This window comes from Nomascus leucogenys, chromosome 2 (assembly GCF_006542625.1).
Source record: "Nomascus leucogenys isolate Asia chromosome 2, Asia_NLE_v1, whole genome shotgun sequence".
Lineage (NCBI taxonomy): Eukaryota > Metazoa > Chordata > Mammalia > Primates > Hylobatidae > Nomascus > Nomascus leucogenys.
The window spans coordinates 104,219,398-104,244,317 of NC_044382.1; the positions used below are offsets into that span (position 1 = coordinate 104,219,398).

General features: G+C 37.3%; 1 protein-coding gene across 2 annotated transcripts in view; it reads right to left on the reverse strand.

The window, feature by feature from the left end:
- Positions 1-9,730, reverse strand: part of SPATA9 (spermatogenesis associated 9) — a 31,337-nt gene extending 21,607 nt beyond the window's left edge. Inside the window, exons 1-3 of one of the 2 annotated variants that reach the window (XR_001115307.2) lie at positions 9,539-9,730; positions 9,248-9,336; positions 2,118-2,345 (exon numbers count right to left, since the gene is read on the reverse strand). Coding sequence is in view for 1 of the 2 variants with exons in the window: in XM_003261625.3 (XP_003261673.1) it covers positions 2,118-2,345; positions 9,248-9,336; positions 9,514-9,574 (378 nt within the window). In the remaining variant the exon portion in view is untranslated. Of the gene's footprint in view, positions 1-2,117; positions 2,346-9,247; positions 9,337-9,513 lie in introns of both variants that reach the window. The other variant, XM_003261625.3, reaches the window with a different exon arrangement.
- Between the last annotated feature and the right edge of the window lie 15,190 nt (positions 9,731-24,920).

The following is a 24,920-nucleotide window of genomic DNA, read 5'->3' on the forward strand; positions in this document are numbered from 1 at the left end:
TTGCTGTGAATAATAAACCATGTGTTCGTGACCCAAGGCTCGTTTTGTGTGTGTGTGTGTGTGTGTGTGTGTGTGTGTGTGCGCATGTGCATATGTGTGTGTACAATTGTGGCAGGCTAATTTGTTAGTTTGTGGACAGTGTAAGATCTCAGATCCTTCACAGTTCTGACTTAGCAGAGAAGCAAAAAGGAAGACCGTGAATAGCATAATGGCCTGTGTCTTTAAACATATTTCATATTAAATACAGAAATATTCTTCAAAAGACATTTCTTCTACCAACCCTCTATAAAAAACTATAGGTTTGACAATGCAAGGAAAGAAACATAAAGTCAAAACATTTGGTTTAGAAAGATATTTCAGTGGGGATTTAAGATAATATGGTTTACCTTTGTTTCTTTTTTGCTTTTTCTTTTCTTTTCCTTTTTTTCTTTTTCTTTCTTTCTTCCTTTTTTTTTTTTTTTTTTTAGACAGAGTCTTGCTCTGTTGCCCAGGCTGAAGTGCAGTGGTGCAATCTTGACTCACTACAACCTCTGCCTCCCAGTTCAAGTGATTCTCCTGCCTCAGCCTCCTGAGTAGCTGGGATTACAGGCACACCACCATGCTAGCTAATGTTGTATTTTTAGTAGAGACAGGGTTTCGCCATGTTGGCCAGGCTGGTCTCAAACTCCTGAGCTCAAAGGATCTGCCCGCCTCAGCCTCCCAAAGTGCTGGGATTACAGGCATGAGCCACAGCTATGTTTATTTTCAGTGATCTAAAGATACAGGATTAAGGTTTGTAGTTCATAAAGAATCCAGTGGTTGGCAAACACAAACCATTTTTTACTTTCTCAGACATCAGAAATTATAAAAGAGCCTTTTATAAATGCTGCTTTCAGGCAATTTGTAGCTAAAATATATGATGGCTTTCTAGAAATGTCAAAATCTTTCATTAAAGAGAGACTCCAACATAAAGGGTATTCGTTGATTTCAGCTATCCAGGATCCATTTTTTACCTTCTTGAAGCAACCCAGATTTTCGTTTGAGGATTCCCCCATTCCACACCACTCTCAGGTCGTGTGGTGACAGAGCTCCAACCCCAGCTCTAGGGATAAGCAGGTAATCAAGTTCTAGGCCAATGGATGCATCTCATGTCCTTGGTTTAGAGGTAAGCACTGAGAACACAAGCCATGCTCTTGGAATGAACCTGTAGACTTTGCCATTGGGGTCAGGGGTTTTCTCTCTCTTTTTTTTCTGCTGGAATTGAACCTGGAAGAATATAGCCAAGGAACAGCTGCAAATTATCTTGCAACTATGAGGGGAAAGTCAGCCTAATAATGGAGTCAAGACAGAAAGCAGAACCAAGACACTGAGCAAAAGCAAGAAAGGATCCGGAAGGTATCGTTTGAATACCTGTATCCAGTCATGTCGGGAATCTTAACAGCTCTGGGTTGCTTAAGGGAGCTAACACATCTTCTTTTTTGGTTTAACTCCATTGGAGCCTCATTTTCTTCTCCTTCAACAAAGAGTTCAAATTAATTTGTCCTGCAGTTTAGATGCCAGAATTGCAAAATTCTGAATCTTTTGTAGTGACATTTAGGATGCTTTGTATAATGCCCAAATTGAAAAACTCTGAGTTCTGTGCTGTGAAGTTTAGAAAGCAAGAAATTGATTCCAAAAAAGTTTTAAGAGTTGTTGTCCTCGACAAAATATAACAGAGTCTCAATAAGAATGTAGAAAACATAATTTGAATTTATAGGTAAATATACTCAATATATTATGTCAAACAAAGGTTGCCTTGGAAACATAACAAAGTTATGAGGAAAAAGGAACAAAACACAATAATTTTTAAGGCTAGTTGTAAGATTTCTGTTAGATTTAACATAAATGGTAATTTACATGCATATATTTAAGTTGCACCATTTGAAATGGACAGTTTCATATAGTTCAATTAAACAATAAGGTAGAAAAAAGTCCACATTGCATTATATTTTAAAAAGCCCCAACCATTCATTTCTCTTATCCAAGTATATCTGTTTTACACATAGGACAATCAAGTTCACCACATTTTATTTTTCAAGTTTTGCAAATTTAAAAGTTTCTTAAAAAGGGGTCCTTGTGCATATGCAGTATTCCCTTACCTGCATGTTATATAGGGGTTGCCTCGGCGCATTAACTTCCCTCAGCAGACGACCAGATATGTCCCTTAGCTCTAAAAGTCTGCATGCAAGCTGAGGATGCAGAAGTTTGGCCACGGATTTGGAGGATCTGGATATGCTGTTTAATCCATGAATTAATGTTGCTCGATTAATCTTAGCTAAAGCAATAGCCATCCTGATTTTGGATGTTTTCTGCGCAGGTTCTCTTTTCTGAAAAAATAGGCCTTTGAAAAGTAACTGATGTGTAATCTCCAATGCATTATTAAAACTACTTCTGGCAGAGACTGACTACTATATAACTACATTGTGCATGCTGTCATGCATATATTCAACGTCCAATAATTCTGTCCTCCGGTGAAACCCCTTGAATTCCCTGCCATGTACTTAAATCTTTTTTTTTTTTTAATGGAATTTCATTCTTGTGGCCCAGGCTGGAGTGCAATGGCACAATCTCAGCTCACCGCAACCTCTGCCTCCCAGGTTCAAGCAATTTTCCTGACTCGGCCTCCCGAGTAACTGGGAATACATGCGAGCACCACCACGCCCAGCTAATTTTTATATTTTTAGTAGAGATGGAGTTTCACTATGCTGGCCAGGCTGGTCTCGAACTCCTGATCTCAGGTGTCTGCCTGCCTCAGCCTCCCAAAGTACTGGGATTATAGGTGTGAGCCACCACACCCAGACTTTAAATCTTATATATATATATATATATATTTCCCCCTGGGATAAATATCAAGAATTGAAGTAATCAGCCAAAAGATACAAATGTTTCATTTTCCTCCTAGATTTACATATTTTGTGCACTGAATTTTTACTTAAAATTTTTTTTTTGAATTTCAATAGGTTTTTGGGGAACAGCTGGTATTTGATTACATGAATACGTCCTTTTGTGGTAATTTCTTAGATTTTGCTGCACCCATCACCCGAGCAGTGTACACTGTACCAAATGCACACTGAATTTTTAAAGAACTATTAAGTAAACAAGAATTCTTTTAACTGATTTCTCCATTTGAGCTCTACTCTTTAAATATATATCTTGCTTTTCTTTTTTTATTTTCTTCTTGCTACAGCCATGCCCATTTCTTTGTCATTGGCAATTATGATGCTGAACTTTACTCTTCTATATCTGTCAAACTAGCCTGTCAGAAAATCTTACTAAATTCTTTCTCTACCTTGTCCCAGAATTTGACCACTTCTCATTACCCCCAGTACAGTACCCAGTCTATTATATTTGAATTCTACCATCATGTATTTTCCAGATTAGTGAATTTGCCTCCTAAGTGGTTTCTCTGCATCCACCTTTGCCTATTTTCATTCTGTTCATCAATACACCAGCCAGAGAGATCTAATTAAAACTTATGTCAGATCATATTTTCCTTCTATTCAACTGTTTCAGTGGCTTCCAGTTGCTCTCAGTGTAAAAGCCAAAGTACATACTGTGATCCACAAGGCCCTACAAAGTTTATCTTTTCTTCACCTGTTCAGCCTCATCTTTTTCTCTTTCCTTCCCTTCCCTAAAACTTGTTGAAGTTTTTAGGTGTCTGGGATTTTGCACTAGCTATGCTATTTGATTCCTTAAGCATCCCAAGGTTCACTCCCTCACTTCCTTCACATCTTCATTCAAGAATTGCTTTCCCACTAAGACCTTCTTGGTCACTCTACCCAAATCATCAATTGTGCTCTCTATCCCTGCACCTTGATTTTGCATCTCTTCTCTGCTATAGTTTTTCTTCTCCGTAACACTTACACTAATGTACTATATTGTTTATTTTCCTTGTTCATTGTTTTTTACTTGACTGGAATATAAATTGTAAGTGTTTTATATCCATTTAGCTTGCTTCTTTTTCTCCAGAGCCAAAGTAGTGTCTGGCATGTAATACGCACTCTATCTTTGTCAGAATTAATGAATGAAGAGTATCAGAAAATAAAACAAATCAATCTTGAGAAACATCAAAAAAATACCAAATATTAGAAACCACACAGAAAGTTTTCAGTTCACAATTCTATAACTTTCACAATAGTGATAATTCTCCACAAGAAACAACTCACCAAAGACAAAAATATAATTGAATTAGCATTCTAGTGACAGTCATAGTCTCATTACTTTCAGAAACCTAAATGCCATCACAGGTAATTTCCAAACATCATTGGTGCCTTCTTAGCAGTTTTTTCACACATTAACAATAACCAACAACAAAAAAAAAGCATAGAGAATTCAGAAAAGTACATCTAAGGGCATAAAACTCCAAAATTTTTGGCATGGATTCTAATATGTCCTGTCTACAACTTCTATTTTGTAGTATATGGTTAAGTACAAGATAACAGAAAAAAGATATATTCATCCTTCATATTTAAAAACTCACAAAAATTGACCCTATTTATCCTAAGATATTTTTCTCTTATTCCAAGAATGAGCATCTAAATTAAAATTTTTTAGATACCCAATTGTAGTACATAATTTAAAGGTTTACTATTTTAAATTCATCATATGGAAATCTTTTGAAATTTGAAGTGTAAAACTTTAAAAATTACTCTTTACTAAGGAAGTAGATACTAAGGCTGTTGTCTGGGCTGGTTAGGACAGAAGGGGTGGAAAGAACTGAACCCCAGAAGCCATCATCTCAAGCCAAGATTCTAAAATTAACTTTCTGGCCAGGCACCATGGCTCACGCCTGTAATCCCAGCACTTTGGGAGGCCAAGGCGGGCAGATCACTTGAAGTCAGGAGTTTGAGACCAGCCTGGCCAACCTGGTGAAACCCTGTCTCTACTAAAAATACAAAAATTAATCTGGCATGGTGGCGGGCACCTGTAATCCCAGCTAGTGGGAGGCTGAGGCAGGAGAATAGCTTGAACCCAGGAGGCAGAGGTTGCAGTGAGTGGAGATTGCACTATTTCACTTCATCCTGGGTGTCAGAGTGAGACTCCATCTCAAAAAAATAAGTAAAATAAAATAAAAGTAACTTTCCTAGCCTCAAAAAGAAAATTTCCTTCAAAATCTATCCAGGAAGAACGATTTAGTAATCATTATTCTGGTTGTATTCTAGGTATATTCCTCCATAAAAATTCCATCGTCACTCCCATCAAATCTTTTTTTGTTCTAGGCCAGCAAGATGGCCTTTTCCTAAATAAATACATGCCTGGGGGCGGGGTGGGGGGGAGATTTAAATACTAATCACAAAATTTAGAATTTTAAGATACAACCCAATTAATAAAGCCCTTTAAGAATTTTTAAGACCATTCCTTTCACTGTTTGGGAAGTATGGATCATCCTGGAAATAAAAAAAATTTGCAGCACTTACAATCTAACCTTTTAAAAATAATCTGCTTAACAACTGAGTATTAGTAATGTTTTCCACATAATTTATATTTGAAGGGTAAATAACCTCAAATATGTGATAATATCCCCTAACTACTCAAGTTTCTTGCCAATCTCAGCAACACATTCTTCAAAGGAAATAGTGGGAAAACAGCAATATTAAGTGTTTTGAAAATGAGAAATAAAGTAACTAATTATGTTCCTATTTGAGTTGGATAAAGTTCTATAAGGAAATTACTTCAATTAGTTGGAAATAGGAACTCACAGCTTTATCTTTGGGGATCATAATATTCAATTGATGTCACCATAAACTATGCTTATGGTTCTAATGATGAGGCTATTCAGAAGGTAGAAATGAATGAATGAAGTTGCCATTTCTTTGATTAAATAAAACCCCGGTTTCTCTGATTTCAGCAATGGTGGGAGAATCAAAACTTGAAAATGATAACAAGGTTTTCCATGCCTGTCTCTGGCTTCCTAGGATTCACCCTGAGCCTTCTAAGTAACTACTACTGTGCTGGCCTGAGCTATTTGACATTGACCAGGCATGTACATCTGCCCATCTCTCTCCTTCCTACTCCAGAGCATAGCCAAAATAGTCTCCAGTGTTTCAAAAGACTTTATACCAAGGCTAGGGGAATGCAAAAAGGGGGAGCAACTGGATGCCAAGTCTAAGATACAGCATTAGAAAACCCAGTTTGCCCTCAGAAACTCTTAAGCCTTACCTCTCATGCTTAGCTGATCTGACCAGCATTTGGATGCCATCTTAGCACTGCGCCTGCAGATTCCTACACTTTAGTATCACCCCTCCTCAAACACTAGACCCAAGAGAGGGCCGGCCAAAGGCAGAAAGCAGTTGCTTCCCCTGACACTAAGACCAACCTTCCAAGTTCTGGTGTCCTGTATCTAATATGACCGCCTCTTCCTATGATGACTGATACTGGGAATGTCCACTTCCCCCAGGGCTATTATCTTACAGGCTAAATCAGTATTGTCTTCTATTATACCATCTAGGAGTCCATTCTACAAGTCCCAGAACTCTACTATAGCTAAGGGAGTTCAGCAGGTCCTGACAGTTAAAACTCATCCGATTCAATGGTAAATAAGAATGCATATCAGTTAACTTTGTTGTTGTTGTTGTTGTTTTGAGACGGAGTCTCGCTCTGTCGCCCAGGCTGGAGTGCAGTGGCGCAATCTCGGCTCACTGCAACCTACGCCTCCCGGGTTCACGCCATTCTCCTGCCTCAGCCTCCCGCGTAGCTGGGACTACAGGCGCCCACCACCACGCCCGGCTAATTTTTTGTATTTTTAGTAGAGACGGGGTTTCACCGTGTTAGCCAGGGTGGTCTCCATCTCCTGACCTCGTGATCCGCCTGCCTTGGCCTCCCAAAGTGCTGGGATTACAGGCCTGAGCCACCACGCCTGGCCCAGTTAACTTATTTTTAGAAATGCATGGGCTCAGTAATTTGAATCATCTGCATATATAACGATTACCTTCTATTCAGAACAGAAAATTATTTTTGCTAAATAAGAATTTAAGTCACAGCAACCATTATCGGTGAATGAGGGGTTCCACATAAGTAAATTTTCTGGGTAACTAAAATTTTATCCACTTAGTGTTGGCTAAATTTTTACTGACATGCAAAATAACTTTAAAAAATGTATCCCATACTTGACGTCTTTGAGGATTCTGACTGCTGCTAATTCCTCTCTCCTTTTTCTCTCCACTTCTATGGCTTTCATAGAATTTCATTCTCTTCATTCTCTTCTTTTCTCTGATGCCCTGCTAACCCTTTAAACAATGGCATTGTCGGGGGTTCTATCCTATGCCCTAATGTTACTACACAATCTTCTTGAGCAGTGATGATTGCCATTTTGGTTTAAATGTACACTATAGTTAGTTAAATACATGGTTTAACTATACACTATAACAACACACTATGCACTGATGACTCCCAAATATACATCTTCAGCCGGACTTCTCTTGAGCTTCCAACCTACATATGCAATTTATAACTCAACTCCAAGGCTTGGACAGGATGTGGCATGACCCCTTAAACTGTGATCCAGTCAAACTCATTATCTCCAAGGCTGCTCTTCCTCATCTTGTCTTTGGTCCTAGTTAGCAGGATCACTATTCTTCTAGCCACCCACAAAATCCAGAATCTTCCTCAACCTTTACACATTCTCTCTCACCCCACACTGTCAGTTTCAAAATATGCTAAATATCTCTTATGCTCAACCCATTCTATTCCCAATGTTAATGTCCTTGTTCCTAGCTGTCATTTGCAACAAAATCTTCCTAGAAGCTCTGCCTCCATTCGGATCTCATTACCACTAAAAAAGTATTTTCGATGTGCAAACTGAATGTCATTTCCAAGCCCAAAACGTTTCTGTGACTGATATCTGTGTTACATATAAGGGAAAGTCCAGTCTTTTTCACATGGCATACAAAGACCTCCACCCCTTTTTCTACTATTTCCTATCTCAGCCCTTCTATCCTACATGCCTTTAATTTATATTTATTTGACATTTTGGAAACATGCTATGCTGTTTCCTATTTTTTGACCTAACGCCCACTGCCAATGGAATATGCTCCCCTGCCCATACCCACTGATCCCACCCTTTTCTTTACCTTGAAAACTACTATTCATCCTTTGGGACCCAACTTAAAAGCATCCTTCCTCCATGAAGCCTTCTCTGACCTTCCTCAGTAGAGTCATTCACTCCTCTAAATTAGATATAGAGATGTAACACTTACCATATTCTAATGCAATTACTAATTTACAACTCTATCTCCATTAGATTAAGCTGATTGGCGGAAAGGATCGAGTCTTGTTTATCTCTGTATTTCCTCTCTCCAGTTCCAAGCAATAGTGAGGTGTTTAGTAAATGTCTGATGGCTGGTTGTCTGCAGGCATGGTTAAAGTTAGCTCTAATACCCCTCCTTTGCAATGAAATATGTATACTTTGTGATTACTGTGTTACTAGAGTGCTTTTTGTTAACTGCCAGGTTTTGGTTATACAGCTCATGTTTGACATCGCCAAGAGTCTGACTTCTGGATAAGTGGATTGTTACTGTACCATGTACCTTCACAGCATATTCTATTCCAACTGTGATCAAAATGACCGAACCACATTTTTCCATTAAGAGCTCCTTTGAGTAAATTGGGTTTAATTTAATTTTAATTTACTCCTTTGAGTAAATTAGGTTACATGTGTTCCCTAAACAAGTTGTTACTTTTTCCTGACTTAATGTCTCTTCAAAATATACACCTCCCTCCTCCTTCACTCCCAATATTTTATTTGTTTCAAATCCTTTTTGGAACAGAGGTTTAAAAAATATACATGTATACCTTATTTAAATTGATACTACTGTTTTCTTTCCTTATTAAACACACATCCATGTCGTATTTATCTTTCCATTGTTACAATTTATCTCAAGTGTTTGCACTGATTTAATTGATATAGATTTTTGCTAAAGTGTATCTAGGTATTTTTTTGATTTTGCATTGCAATTGTAGTGATGAGAGACTGCCAGGTGTTTACCCTAATGACATAGTTATTGTCTTTAAACTTAATTCTCAATCTACCTCACTTCTTGGTCCACAACCTCTCTGCTTCCCAAAGACCCCTCTTAATGAGTAATATTTGAAATTTGTTTTTCTGAGGCAAAATTAGTGTTTTCTAAAGTTTTGAGCACTGATCTCAAAATCAAGCATTAAATAATTGGTATGATACTAAAAATAGAATATATTTTTTCTATTCCTTTTAAAGGTTATAAAATCACATTACCTGATTAGACTGTGATAATCTTAGGATGGTGGGAAATTCATCTTTAAACTCATCTACAAAGTCCATGATTGCTTTCTGGATCCCCTCGACTAAGACAAAAAGAGGTTAGGAAAAAGAAAACTTTGAAAACGTCCCCTAAATGTTTCAAAAGAACATGAAACACTTGATCAAATTCCAAGATGACTGGGAAAGTAAAGGAACCCTAGGGGATCTTATTCCCAGTTGTTCCCACACCCATATGCCCATTACAACAAGATTGTGTGTACTTCTTCCAGAAAAGTTCTTCAACACCTGCCCACATATCCCTCCAACAGGTTTGATTGGCATGGTGAGTTCTTGGTTGGGTTCCTAGTGCTTAACAAGCTTGCAGGCCCGGGTAATGCTTGTCCTAGTCTGCCATTAGTGAAAGATGAGGGTAGCCTTCCACTTGGGAAAGCCAGCAAGGACAGAACTCACAGCTCACTGCTGAAATTCTTTGTTACTGCACAATAGGCTTCGGAGAACCTGCTACAGAATCTTCTGACATCACTCTGGCAGTGAGAGGAAGAAGAGTGTGTTTGCAGGCATAAGGGAAGGAGTGAGGGGATTGAATAATAAAGTACACTAAGGAGTTCTATGAAATAAGTTGAAATTTGTCCCAAATTCTGCAGTGATACCACAAATAATGGATCATCTGAGAACAAAGGTCCATTTGAAAAAAAACTGGTGTGTGCTTTAAAAGAAATGCTTTATATATGATGCCAAATAGAAAAGAAACACCAGCAGTGAATTCAGAAAGACTTCTGAATAGATTGTTTTTGCTTCACCAATGAGGATCACTAGGTCAAACTCAGGCAAAACTGTAAAGTCTTTTGTTTCTCTGCTTTATAATCTCAATCTCTTTTCTTCATCTTTTACCCTCCTAGTATCCTCACACGTCAGATGACCATTAGCTCCCCTGACCAAATACGGGAAGAACTTGATACCGTGCAGACTTGATTGACTGCCTAGTTTTATATACATAATATATATATATATATATATATATATATTTTTTTTTTTTTTTTTTTTTTTTTTTTGAGACGGAGTCTCGCCCTGTCGCCCAGGCTGGAGTGCAGTGGCGCAATTTCGGCTCACTGCAACCTCCGCCTCCTGGGTTCACGCCATTCTCCTGCCTCAGCTTCCCGAGTAGTTGGGACTACAGATGCCTGCCACCACGCCCGGCTAATTTTTTGCATTTTTAGTAGAGACGGGGTTTCACCATGTTAGCCAGGATGGTCTCCATCTCCTGACCTCGTGATCCGCCTGCCTCGGCCTCCCAAAGTGCTGGGATTACAGGCGTGAGCCACCGCGCCCAGCCGACAGCCTAGTTATATTTTAGTGTGAATGAAATAGTTGGTTAACCTGAATCCCATTCTAATTTGAAGCCCTCATATTTAATTGCAGCTAGACCACTTTCTTCAGCAAGCATAAAGCCACGGCTGCTGAAAGTTTCTTCATGGGAACAGTTTGGGAAAGAGCAATCTTCATCCCAGGATTCCTCTAGCATGGGAAGCCTGAAAATCCCCAGCTTTCATGGTGTTCTTAGTCCACAATCTGCCTTAGAACAGCCTCCACCATACCACATTCACCTCTCCTAACCAAAATAGAACCTGCTTGCCTCTCATGACTCTCATGCTTAAGATAACAATGCCCTTAAGATTTGGAAAGTGCAATCCATTGGTAGAAAGAAAATCATACTAGACAATGATGAATACACATGCTGGGAGTCTATGAGATAATGAAATACTTTATCTGTCCTAGCAAGATAGTTGGTCATCAGCGTCCACTGCAGAGGAACACCTGGCAGATCCTTCTCTTTCTGGTCTTCTTCCCTGTTCTCCATTCTCCTCCCTTCCATCATCCCCTAGTTCTTTTTATCCACTGATTCCGATGTCATTGCCCAACTGCTTTTACCCAATTTTCTTCTCTTTTCATCAGTCCTCTCCCTCCTAGGCATCCTATAAAATTAACAAATCTAGAGGAAAAGCATTTCTCCGGCTAATGTTTACCACACTTAAAGCATAACCAACTCTTTGTGTTTGCTAGCAACGTCCTTTTTGTCTTTTCTTACTTAAGAGCCCTCTCCCCGGAAGTAGAGTGGTGAAAAATGACAGACGGTGATGGAATAAGAAAATCTCACCCTGCAGCACTTACATTATGATCTTATAATATTTTTGTTTGTGTTTAATTATCTTCTTATGCCAATAACCTTATGCATCTTATGTTATTTCAGATAAAAATAAACAGACAAAATAAATAACAATGTCTGTTTTTTCTTGTTAATTCTTCATTATGTTATTCTTTAGAGTGCATAAGAGTACCCCATAATTATAAAATAAACTAGGAAACAATTAAAAATATCTCCAAATAATTTTTATAACAGCTGTACAGATTTATCTGTACTTAAAAAGCTTTAATACAGAAGAACAGAACCTTTGTTTTGCACACAGCTTTGAGGAAAGTGAACATTTTACATAATTCACATATAGACAGTATAAACTTAGTGATAGAAATATAGAAATCTGGGGGCAGTCAGATCTGGGTTTGAGTTTCAATTCTATCACTTACCAGGCTTTGCCATGGGCAAATTACATAAGTTCTATAAGCCTCTTACCTTTTAAAAAGGAAACAATACTTGATGAACATTAAATACCCAATAAGTGGCAGGTTTCATTAAATATGCACTGACCTTTTGGTTTTGGAAATTTTGCAAAACCTGAGTAAAAGTCAACGCTGGACTTGCCCGATTCACCTGGGTTTCAGCATTTTGATTTGCACCAAACTGGCTGGAACCCTGACAACCTTCCTAATTGGATCCTTCCCTCAAACCTACTTCAAATTCATCAGAGATGAAGTCATACTCCTCACTTCATGTATTACCTACCAATCCTCAAAACCTATCTGCCACGTGAGACTTCTTTGAGAATTGTTGTTGGCCTTAGATGAAGGATTTGGACTCAAAGTAACCCCCTTTGGATGTTAACCCGATAAACAGATCAGTTCTATTGGTCCCAGTACTATGTCCTCCAGCTCACAGCATGCTTTGTGACTATGCACATCTAAATGAGTGGCAAATGCTTAAACACGTCAAAGTAATTTTAAAACTTTTTATCTGGAGGAAGAGAACTGATATAGATTAAAGTCCAACTAAGTACTAGTAACTGTGCTAGGGCCTAAGTTAACATCATTTATCTTTTTTAATTCACTTAACAATCCTGTGAGTTAGGAATGTTTTGAACACAATCTAAAAGTATCAATACAAATACATTGGTATTACCAATATCCACCAATACCAATTGTCAATCCTCAATGATAGTTTTTTCATTTGTTTGTTTGTTTCTTTTGAGATGGAGTCTCACTCTGTCACCCAAGCTGAAATGCAGTGGCGGGATCTCAGCTCACTGCAACCTCTGCCTCCCAGGTTCAAGTGATTCTCCTGCCTCAGCCTCCTGAGTAGCTGGGACTACAGGCACCCGCGACCACGCCCGGCTAATTTTTGTATTTTTAGTAGAGGCAGGTAACCATGTTGGCCAGGCTGTTCTTGAACTCCTAATCTCAGGTGGTCCACCCACTTCAGCCTCCCAAAGTGCTGGTATTACAGACGTGAGCCACCGTGCCCAGTCAATAATAGTTTTTATAATGATAGTTGTGTCATTATATGATATATGCAGGGCTATTCTGAATAGTATAGAATGGAAATAATTCAAATACCCAACATTCATTAAATGGTTGCTACCTCAAAACTATGGAAAAGTTTCTATTCATTACGTTTGTAAAATGTGGATTCTATATTTAACTATGTAGGTAAAACTAATTTACAAAAAATTATGTAAAACAATATAGTTTATAACCATCCAAAATTATATGTACACAAATGAGACTTAGAAAGGAATCTAGTAGTAAAAAGCCCCCAAAAACCTCCAAGTTAAAAAAAAAAACTAGGAAATATTATTTCCATAGGATTGTTCACTTATGTCTAATTAATTAAATAACAAGTTTATGACATGAATTGAAAGTATGATTGTGTATCACCTTCCTTAGAGACTAGTGAAAAGTTTTATATAAATCAATCGAGTGTGCAGAAGAAGTCTCAACATCTACTATTGAAGACTCAAACAGGTCCTGATGTTGGAGAACTGATGGGGCAACCTGATGAAATCCTACATGCATGAGACTGCAGGACCCTCCTGGGGGGTAACTCAGATTCAGTAAGGCATCCCACTCTGAAAAATCCAATCTGGTAGCAATGCCTTAATAATCAGAGGAGAGATGTGATTCTGAGCACAGCCTGGGGTATGTCCCTCAGAGCTATCCTCGATCTCACATTCCACAGGGATTAGGAGTAGATGGGAGGAAAAGATAAGCCTTAAGTAGTCTTCCTAAACTTTCTAAGGCAGTGGACACAAGTTAGCTATAAAACTAGGGTATTCCTTTCACGGACAGCAAAACAAAAAAGGGAAAAGAGGCATTCTCTCGGACTTTGCCTCTGGCTCTTTGAAAGTGTTGCTACATCAGTAGTGGTACCTACTCTGTCTCTTTGAAAGTGTTACTACATCAGTAGTGGTACCTATTGTGTCCACAAAATAGCCAAAACCGAAGCAGATCCCAAAGGAAACATGATGGTATTCACAGAAATAATTAAAAGGGCCAAGCAGATGCCACTCGCCAGGCTGCTTACCAGATTTGTTCCTGATAATTAGACACCCTGTGGGAATTCCCAAAAATACTTAGGAGACAGCAGATTCAGACCTTTGTAGAGATTGAAGTTTTGCAGGTAGGGCGAAGCCAGTGAAATCCAGGTTATCATTATTCTTGTGATCCCACTTTGAATCATAGGTTGGCCAAGCTTGGGAAATCCTGGGTCACAAGAGAAAATGTATAGACCTTCTCATTCTAATAAGAATTTGAAGCCTTTTGTGTGTAAATATGAAATTTGTAAATTGAATCATTTAAAATGTATTAGGGGAGCATATTCTTTAAAAATAGCCCTAGATAAAATTCTCCTGCAAGGCAAATAATCATTTTAATAGCAAAAATAAATACCTGCTACATAGCTCATAAATAATTACCATATTTTACAATTCCAGTTGGGTACCATTAATAAGGAGCAGGCGATGGGAAAGACTAACGGATGTCTTCAAATAGTTATAGTAAAGTAACAGGCTATATAGAAGAGAGAATCGGCAACATTAGCATTGTTACCCATGTTTGGGAGTTGCTGAGAGTTGGTTAGATGGTAGGAAGCAAAAATGGCCAGATTTATTTGTTGTCTGTTTCCCCTATCAGAATATAAGTTCCCTGAGTTCTGGGTCTTTGTTTTGTTCAAGGGTGTATTTCCAATACCTAGACAGTGCTTTTACATGATAGACACTCAATAAATCTTTCCAGATGTTGGTGAGAATGAAGAGAATGGAACACTTACATATGGTTGGTGGTAATGTAAATTAGTACAACTTCTATGGACAACAGTATGGAGATTTCGCAAAGAACTAAAAATAGAACTACTACTCGATCTGGCAATCCCACTACCATGTGTCCACCCAAAGAAAAAGAAATTATTATATCAGAAAGATATCTGCATTCTTACATTTATCGCAGCACTTTTTACAATAGCAAAGACATCATCCTAAGTGTGCATGAATGTGTAATTGAATAAAGAAAATATGGTTTGTATATACCATAGAATACTATTCAGCCATTAAAAAAAGAATGAAATCTTGTCTATTTTTTGTGATACAGTATCTCTGTCACCCAAGCTGGTGCAGTGGTGTGATCAAAACTCACTGCAGCCCCAAACTCCTGGTTTCAAATGATCTTCCCACCTCAGCCTCCTAAGTAGCTAACTACAGGTATGTACCATCATGCCTGGCTAATTTTCTAAAATTTTTATAGAGATGGGGTCTGGCTATGTTACCCAGGCTGGTGTTGAACTCCTGACCTCAAGCAGTCCTCCCACCTTGGTCTCCTAATGTGCTTGGATTACAGGTATGACCACGCCTGGCCAGAAATCATGCATTTTACTCAACGTAGACGGAACTGGAGGCCATTATATTAAGTGAAATAACTCAAAAGCAGAAAGTCAATTACTGCATGTTCTCACTTATAAGTGGGAGCTAAATAATGCATAAACATGGACATAGAGAGTGGAATAATAGACACTGGAGACTCAGAAAGGTGAGAAGGTAGAAGGGGGTGAGGGATGAGAAATTACCTAATGGGTACAATGTACCATATTTGGGTAATGATTGCACTCATAGCTTAACCTTCACCACTTCATAACATATCCATATAACAAAACTGCTCTAGTACTCCCTAAATATATAAAAATAATAATTTTAAAAACCTTCCTGAATGAATACAATAAAATCTGTTAGTTACATCTCAGCCAAGCTGAAAAATTTTATCATTAAAAAATTCATTATGGAGTCAATTAACATATATGTAAATGCAAGCACCTAAGACACATAAGACACACATATAAATACACATGGACACACACGTTTTATCAAACATTACAGAAAGAAAACTTTTTCTCCCACAAAGCACTACATTTTAAAAACTGTAACCCGTTATACTGAATACTGGCTCATGTGACACATCCCAACAACACGCTATGAGCTCCATAAGAACAGAAAACAGACACGATAAGAACATTTCCCTTTCTGCTGTTTTCTGGTAAATAATACCGACTATATTAATTGGAAACAGTCCATTATTGTATATAATTAATTGCAGACAGTCTATTATTGTACATCTCTGAGACTAGAAAATAAACGTGTAGCAGGTTTCTGGGGGTAGTATTGATAAATACATGAGTAAGGTAAATGTAGATATGTAATGCAGTAGAGATCAAAAGAATATACATGTAAACAATTTCAAAAATGCTTATTTTTAAAAAGCAATCCCTAAAATTTTTTTAAAGCTGTATATCAAATTCATTATATAATAACACCTAGAAAGGATTTGGAGTGAATTTAAAACACAGTACAAGACATTCCAAGGACAATAAACCAAAAAGACATGTTAAGTCTCATTCAGTCATTTTCTTGTTATATTAATATTGGTTTTGTTATTTGAAATTATTTTTCTTATAGTGCAGGACAAACACATTATTGGGTTAATAATGTTAGGAATCAAAAATTCCAGTGTAAGAGAAGACTCAATTAGAAGACATACTTGCAGCCACCAAGCATATGAAAGTATGTTCAACATCACTAATAATTAGAGAAATGCAAATCAAAAACACAATGAGGTACCAGATAAAGAAAATGTATACCCACCATGGAATAGTATGCAGCCATAAAAAAGGAATGAGATAATGTTTTTTTGCAGCAGCATGGATAGAGCTGAAGGCCATTATCCTAAGCAAAATAATGCAGGAAGAGTAAACCAAATTTTACATGTTCTCACTTATAAGTTGGCACTAAACAACGAGAATACATAGACACAAAGAGGGGAACAAGAGAGACTGGGGCTTTCTTGAGGGTGAAAGTTGGAAGGAGGGAGAGGATGAGAAAAAATATTGGGTACTATACTTAATACCTGGGTAATGAAATAATCTGTACACCAAACCCCCGTGACAAGGGTTTACCTATATAACAAACCTATATATGAACCGCTAAAATAAAAGCTAAAAAAAAGAAGTTCAAAGAACAATGTAAAATGCTACAATGTTAAACAGAATTGGAAATATCATCATAAACTCATGATTCTTAAGAATATATTTTTCCTAGATGTACAGGCTGAAATGGCTAGAATCATGGCCAACCCAGTAGAAAAGAGGACCCTGGCTGGGCACGGTGGCTCACACTTGTAATCCCAGCACTTTGGGAGGTCGAGGCGGGCAGATCACGAGGTCAGGAGATCGAGACCACGGTGAAACCCCGTCTCTACTAAAAATACAAAAAATTAGCCGGGCGTGGTGGCGGGCGCCTGTAGTCCCAGCTACTCAGAGAGGCTGAGGCAGGAGAATGGCGTGAACCCAGGAGGCGGAGCTTGCAGTGAGCCGAGATTGCGCCACTGCACTCCATCCTGGGCGACAGAGCAAGACTCCGTCTCAAAAAAAAAAAAAAAAAGAAAGAAAAGAGGACCCTGGTATCTAAATTCTGGGCTTTAATACCACTTGTTAGTACAATGAACCAGGACTCCTTAAAGAAATATGTGATACCAAGTCTGGGGCAGGATAAGCACAAGGTGAGCCAGGGAGATCTTATGCCAAAAAGTTAGAATAACTTTGAAGATTAATGGAGTCCTTTTAAAAGGAAACTCAGGCTAGCTTGAGCTGGTTCCTACTGGTCTTGGTTGTGATGATTTGGGCTTTGCAATGGAAGCATCAGGCCATCATCATGCTAATCTAGTGATCAATATTGATATCACTAATATGGGACAAACAGATATTATGGGTTTCCTAATGTAATGCAATATGAAGTATGTACCATCTATGATATATTCCAGCCAAAAAAGTTCCAGCATGATCTAACTTTTAGATTTATCTTCCAGTTTCCCAGAAATACAGGAGATAGATGAATAGCCTAAATAAGAGCTTCTCAAACTATAGTGAAGCCAATACTTTTATAGATTGAAAGCAAATTACCCTTTAAGAAACACATTTTTAAAAGACAAACAATATTTCTGGTTTATTTTTAAATCTATATATAGTCAAATAAAACTGTCTTTTCTTTTTAAAGCTTCTGATTTTCCTTTTAAGGAGTTTTTTTCTAGGCCCTCAGTTATACATGTAGTCTCTCTAATTTTCTTCTGTTTCTTTTCTTTAAAAATTCATTTATTGGTGAAACCCCATCTCTACTAAAAATACAAAAAGTTAGCTGGGCGTGGTGGCGGGCGCCTGTAGTCCCAGCTACTCGGGAGGCTGAGGCAGGGGAATGGCGTGAACCCGGGAGGCGGAGCTTGCAGTGAGCCGAGATCGTGCCACTGCACTCCAGCCTGGGCGACAGAGCAAGACTCTGTCTCAAAAAAAAAAAAAAATTCATTTATTATTTCAACATTTCCTTCCATTAACGCTTTATTTTTAATAGGCTGTTACTTCCATCCATCTGAATATCCAACTGTTTTAGTACCACAGATTAAATAAACTATCGTTTTCTCATTGGTATGAAATACTATTTTTGTCATATACATTTATATATAAACACATACACACATATATGTTGGGAACCATTTCTGGGATTTCTATGCTGTCTCACTGATCTATTTGTCTCCTTCTATGTCATTAAAATACTGATTTGACCACCGTGGCTTAATAGTATGTTTTACTTTCTGTTAAGGCAAGATTCTCACTCTTTCATTCTTTGTAGTAGTGTTTTTTTTCCTTATGTTAATCCCAGTTTTTCTGCTAATTTCTCAGACTTTCTACAAATTCAGTATCTTCAAGGGGTTAAAAAAAGATATTTTTATCTCTTCTTTTTCCATGTTAATGCCAATTATTTTATTATCCTATTTTATTGTGTTTGCTAGAACTTCTAAAACAATTTTGAATAATTATTACAGCAGGATCACCTATGTTGTTCCTGTTTTCAATTAAAATGAAATGACTTCAATATTATACTGTTTACTGAAGCCAACACCAAACATTATTCTAAATAATCTTTGTCATATTTAGTTTCTTTCTATGCCGATTTTGGTTTTGTTTGTTTCTGCTGGGAATGATTATCGAATTTTATCAACTTCCATTTCATAATCTATGAATATGATCACCTTTGCCCCTCAATTTGTTGACATAGCAAAGTATGTACTGGCTTTCCTGATATTTAAACTATCTTTACATTTTTGGAAAAAAGAATTTGTATTTGATTACAGTGTATTCCTTTGATATCTTGCTAGATTTCATTTATAATTTTTGCCACTATATTCATAAGTGAGATTGGTCTATGGCTTTTTTTGTACTTAACAGATTGGTATTAAATTTTTGTGAATATGAATTGAAAAGGTTTACATCTTTCAGTGGTGCCTGAAATAATAACATCAGAATATTTCAAATTTCTTTTTCTTTCTTAAAAACGGAGGCATAATTTACATATTTTTAAAAAATGCTAGTTAGAACTCAGCTGTAGAAATATTTGGTCCTGATATCTTTTTAGAAGCTAGTATCACCAACTTTCAAATTTTCACATGTGGCAATTTGTACATTAAAATTTTCTTATTTGGGGACCGGTTTTGGTGATTTATGTCTTACTAAGAAATACTCATGCAAAAATTTCAAATATATTGCCACAGAACTGCATTTAATTTTTAGTCTTCTGGATCTATATTATTTCTGATCTTGTATATTTTTTCCTTTTTCTTTAATCTATGCTCAGGAAGAATTTAAGGTTAAGTACAAAGTTCCCTTACTTTTAGTTTGTCTTCTTTAATAATGAAAGTACTCTAAATATGCCTTTCACTATATCCCATTTATTTTTGAAAGAAGAGTTCTTTTCAATGCTTCCTTTGATTTCTTTTTGCTCCAAGGACTATCTTAATTACATTTTATAACTTCCCAGTAATTAAGATTTAATATTATATTATTATTTCTTTCTACTTGATTGGCTTTTAGATCAGAGAATATGGTCTATAAAATCTCCACTTTTTCTGATTTTAAGGTTCTCTTTGTAGCCAACTACATACCAATTTTTTCACAAATGTTCTAAATCATACAAAGGAGACATATTACTCTAGTCAAATAATGCAAGAATACGATCCATTGAATTTATTGATTGTATTATTCAATTCTTTTATAGCTCACTAATTTTTGCCTATTAAATATATTACTGAAAAAGAAATGTTAAAATCTTCCACAAATTGTATTTTCATCAAGTTTTCCTTGCATTCTTCATTTTCTTCATTATCTTTGTATTATATCTAGGGCTAGCAATAATGTAGAGCTCAGGAATGCTCATGCACTGGTAGTGAGAATGTAAACTGGCATGCTTACTTTAAAAAACAATTAGTATCATCAAGTACAACTGAAGATACCCATAGCTGTGATCACTGCTTCCAAATCTAGAAATATCCCCACCAACACCAGGAGACCTAGATATGAGAATGTTCACTGCTACAATTGAAATATTAAGAAATTGTAACCAACCCAAATATTCATCAACTGTAGAATTAATAAATAAAGCATAATACATCCATAATAGCTGCTGTACAGCAATAAAAATGAATGAATTATAACTACATGCAACATAATGAATAAATTTCAGGGATGTAATAATTTTGAATGAGAAAAAGCAAGGTACAGAAAAAAGCAAAGATTTTATTTATATGAAGGTCAAAAACATTTAAAACTAAACAATATGTTAGAAGTACACACATATGCTGTAAAACTATAAAGAAAACCTTGAAAAACCATTTCTTTCATTAGTAACTTGCTCACATTTTGAGATGAATGTTTGATACCTACATTCTGTAACACTTGAAAAAGTTAACTATATATAATATTAAATATTCCCCTGATTAAAAAATAGGTCTTATTTTAGCCTTAGAAAATTTTGTGTTATAAATATATTTTAAATTGACATCTTTCTCTTTTTTGGATCTTAACAACCTGTAGTCATCAATGTCCAGCTGAGTATCTCCTGATAGAATCTTCCATGTTGGAAATAGGCAAACTATAATTGAAGCATTTCAAGAAAAGCGAAGTCCAGACCAGGTGGCTCACACCTGTAAATTCCAGAATTTTGGGAGGCCAAGGCAGGAGGATTGCTTGAGCCCAGGATTCTGAGACCAGCCTGGGTAACACAGCGAGACCCCATGTCTTCAAAACATAAAAAAGTAGCCTGGTGTAGTGTCACACACCTGTAGTCCTAGCTACTCTGGAGGCTGAGGTGGGAGGAACACTTAAGCCCAGGAGGTCAAGGCTGCAGTGACCCATGCTCACACCACTACACTCCAGCCTGGGAAAGAGAGCAAGACCTTGTCTCAAAAAAAAAAAAAAAAAGGCAAATAAATAAGTATTACATACATTTTAAGTATATATATGTAAGTATATATAAGCTCCATATATTGTTATGATCTTTAGTTAGAAGTCTTAGATTTATCTACCTAGATGGTAACCGCTGCAGAGAATGACTTAAAGTATAGATTTTGTATTTTAATCCCTTCAGCTATGGTCATAGAGTATATTACTTAATCACCTAGCTACTAAAGCAAATTTCCTTGGTCAAACCAACAATGTTGAAACATAATGAAAAAGAAAACTGGTCATTTTATGTAAATCTACATAACTATAAAAAAGAAAAGTATCGTGTTCACTCAACAGTGCTAAAAATAAAAATGCTAAAGGATGCATCCCACCCTTTCTTTTAAACGCAACACTGCCAGCAAGTTGATGATGATACCTCTTCAGGAGGGAGCCCAGACATGACATAATTCACTATGTGTGAATTTATCTAAATTTTCCATGAAACTAAATTTATTTTCAGCCAATACCAACCAATCATCTTAGAGATTTCTCAATTACTTTGTACAAAAATAATTCTTACATGTGAAGGATTGAAGAATATGCCACTTCAAAATATGTCACTTTGACATAAGAATTATTTTGAACTGAAGTCAATTAAAAAGAAACAGACACAAGAACAGCTCTCTGCCCTCCCCTTTCTACCAGGGAGGGCAGGATAATTCTTATTTGTCCAAGACAACTCTAGATTTAGCCCAGAGATGGCACCAGAGGAAGCTACATAACACACCAATCCAACAAAATAATAATATAATAAAATCACTAATTATTGAAAGCTACCAATCTAAGCATTTAATATATGGAATAGGCATCATTTAAAAAAATTTAAATGATGTGTTTTCAGATGTGAAAAAATATACAGTACATACAGTATGAAGTCTTTATATCACATCTACTGTATACATGCATGTGACAAAGGCTACTATATTTCAATATGAATTTCTGTATCTCATAGTGCTATTATAAATACTATTTTGTAGGTAAGAGTTTATGGTTTTGAATAATAATAAAAGTAAGGCACATATTATCAACTCCTGAATAATGTCCTGCAGCTTTACCATGTCAAGTCAATATTTGTATTTCTAGAGCAGTAGTTCTCAAATGTTTAGTCTTAAAAACACGCTTGGCCAGGCTCAGTGGCTCATGCCTGCAATCCCAGCACTTTGGGAGGCTGAGGCAGGCAGATCACTTGAGGTCAGGAGTTTGAGACCAGCCTGGCCAACATGGTGAAACCCTATCTGTACTACAAATACAAAAGTTAGCTGGGCGTGGTGGCACACACCTGCACTCCCAGCTACTTGGGAGGTTGAGGCAGGAGAATTGCTTGGACCCGGGAGGTGGAGGTTGCAGTGAGCTGAGATCGCACCACTGCACTCCAGCCTGGGCGATGGAGTAAGACCCTGACTCAAAAACAAACAAACAAACACGTTTACACTCTTACATATTGTTGATAACTCCCTAATAGCTTCTGTTTATGTGAGTTATATCTATTTATAATTATCTTATTAGAAACAGACACTGAGAAATGTATGAAATATTTGTTAAATCATATGATATGCAGCTTCTTAGATAGCCCAGTGATCCCTGCCTCCTGGTCTTCATGCCCTGGTGTAATCCACTTCCCTTGAGTGTGGGCTGGAGTTATTAATTCCCTTGAATACAGCAGAAATGATGGCATGTTACTTCAGATATTAGGTTACAAAAAGGCTGTGGCTTCTGTCTTGCTTGCTCTTTCTCTCTCTGAATCCCCATCTCTCTCTAAGGAAAACCAGCTACCATGTTGAGACTTGTTGTATGGAAAGATCCATGTGGCAAGGAACCAATGTCTCTGGCCAACAGCAATGAAGACCTGGGTCCTGTCAATAGCCATATAGTGAGCTTAAAAACAGATCCTCACCCAGTCAAGCCTTAAGATGACTGTCACCCCACTGACACTTAATTATAGCTTTTTGAGAGACCCTGAGCCAGAGATACCCAACTAAGCTGCACTTGGACTCCTAACCCACAGAAACAATAAGATAATAAATATCAACTGTTTTAAGCTGCTAAATCTTGTGGTAATTTTTACATAGTAAAATAAAACTAATACAATTCATTTAAAACTAACAAAATAATAACATTTTCTGTGAAAAATAACTATTTTCTAAAATAAAAAATGTAGTAAGCTGAGTGGTACTGTTTGCATTTTTGCAAATCTCTTCAATGTCTAGTACCATAGAAAACATTTGTTTTCTATATCTGCTTCTGAATTTAAGCTGTTGCAGTACATTGTTTTGGGTGAAATATATAAAGAAAATCCTGCTTCACACTGATATGTAATTGTAAAAGAAAGGAGTATTGTAATAGTTTTTCCAGATAACAGTGGGCATTACTCCTTGATCCTACAGCAGCACGCAACAAATGATGCCTCGGCACGGTGGCTCATGCCTCTAATCCCAGCACTTTGGGAGATCGAGGCAAGAGGACTGCTTGGGGTCAGGAGTTCGAGACCACCCTGAGCAACATAGCGAGACCCAGTCTTTACAACAAATTAAAAGAATTAATCTGGTGTGCAGGTGGCTGAGATGGGAGCCGCACTGAGTCTAGGAGTCCAAAGTTGCAGTGAACTAAGAGCTAGGATTGCACCACTGCACTCCAAGCCAGGGGACAGAGCAAGACCCTGTCTCCAAACAAAACAAAACAAAACAAAATGGTAATTTCTTAAAGATTGGGTGCAACCTAAATACCGTATCAATGAACTTTTTATGCTCTGTTACATTAAAATTTATAAATCTATCCTCCACATTGAATGGCTCATTTACTAATGCATAATTTTATAACATCATGCATTGATTATTTGAATAATATTGGTTCTCTCAATATCTTTGCATAGCAAATTACCCCAACTCAGCAACTTAAAACAATAAACTTTTATTATCTCACAGTTTCTTTGGGTAAGGAATTTAAGAGTGGCTTAGCTAGGTGGTTCTGGCTTGAAATCATTCAAGAGGTTGCAGTCAAGCTGTTGGCTGGGCTATGGTCTTCTTAGAACTCAACTAAGAGATGGTCCAATTCCAAGCTCACTCGTGTGCCTTTTGGCTGCTTCAGAAGATCTACTCCCAAGTTCACTCCCATGGTTGCCGGGAACCCTCAGTTCCTTACTGCTTGAGTGTGTCCTCAGCTGGCTTCCCTCTCTCAGGGCCACCTCACAACCTGGCGGATTGTCTCATGGTGAGCAGTTCAAAAGAAACAGGGGTGGCAAGGAGAGACACAGAGAGAGAGAGAGAGACACAGAGAGAACAAGATAGTCCACTCAAGATGGGAGCCACAGTCATTTTATAACTAATGTCAATGTGATAGCTCATCACTAGAGACAATCAACTCCACAATCAAGGGGAGGGAAGGTAACCTCCGCCTCTTGTAGAGTGCTGTATTGAAGAATGTGTAGCCACAGCTACAAAACCACCACAAATTGTCAAGCTCATCATTGTGGATGCAAGTTTTCCCAAGTTCTAATTTTTGCTTTAAAGCTCACATTTATCATTGGCAATAAACACTGTCAATTGTTTTCCTTGAAATGACAGACTCGCTTCTTTTACATTCGAGAAAATACCTGCCAAATACCCAGCTCCCTATAACCATAGTTGGGTGTTTCTGTCAGTCATTCTTTCAAGTGAAAATGACATTCCATGAAATGACATTCCATGAAAATGA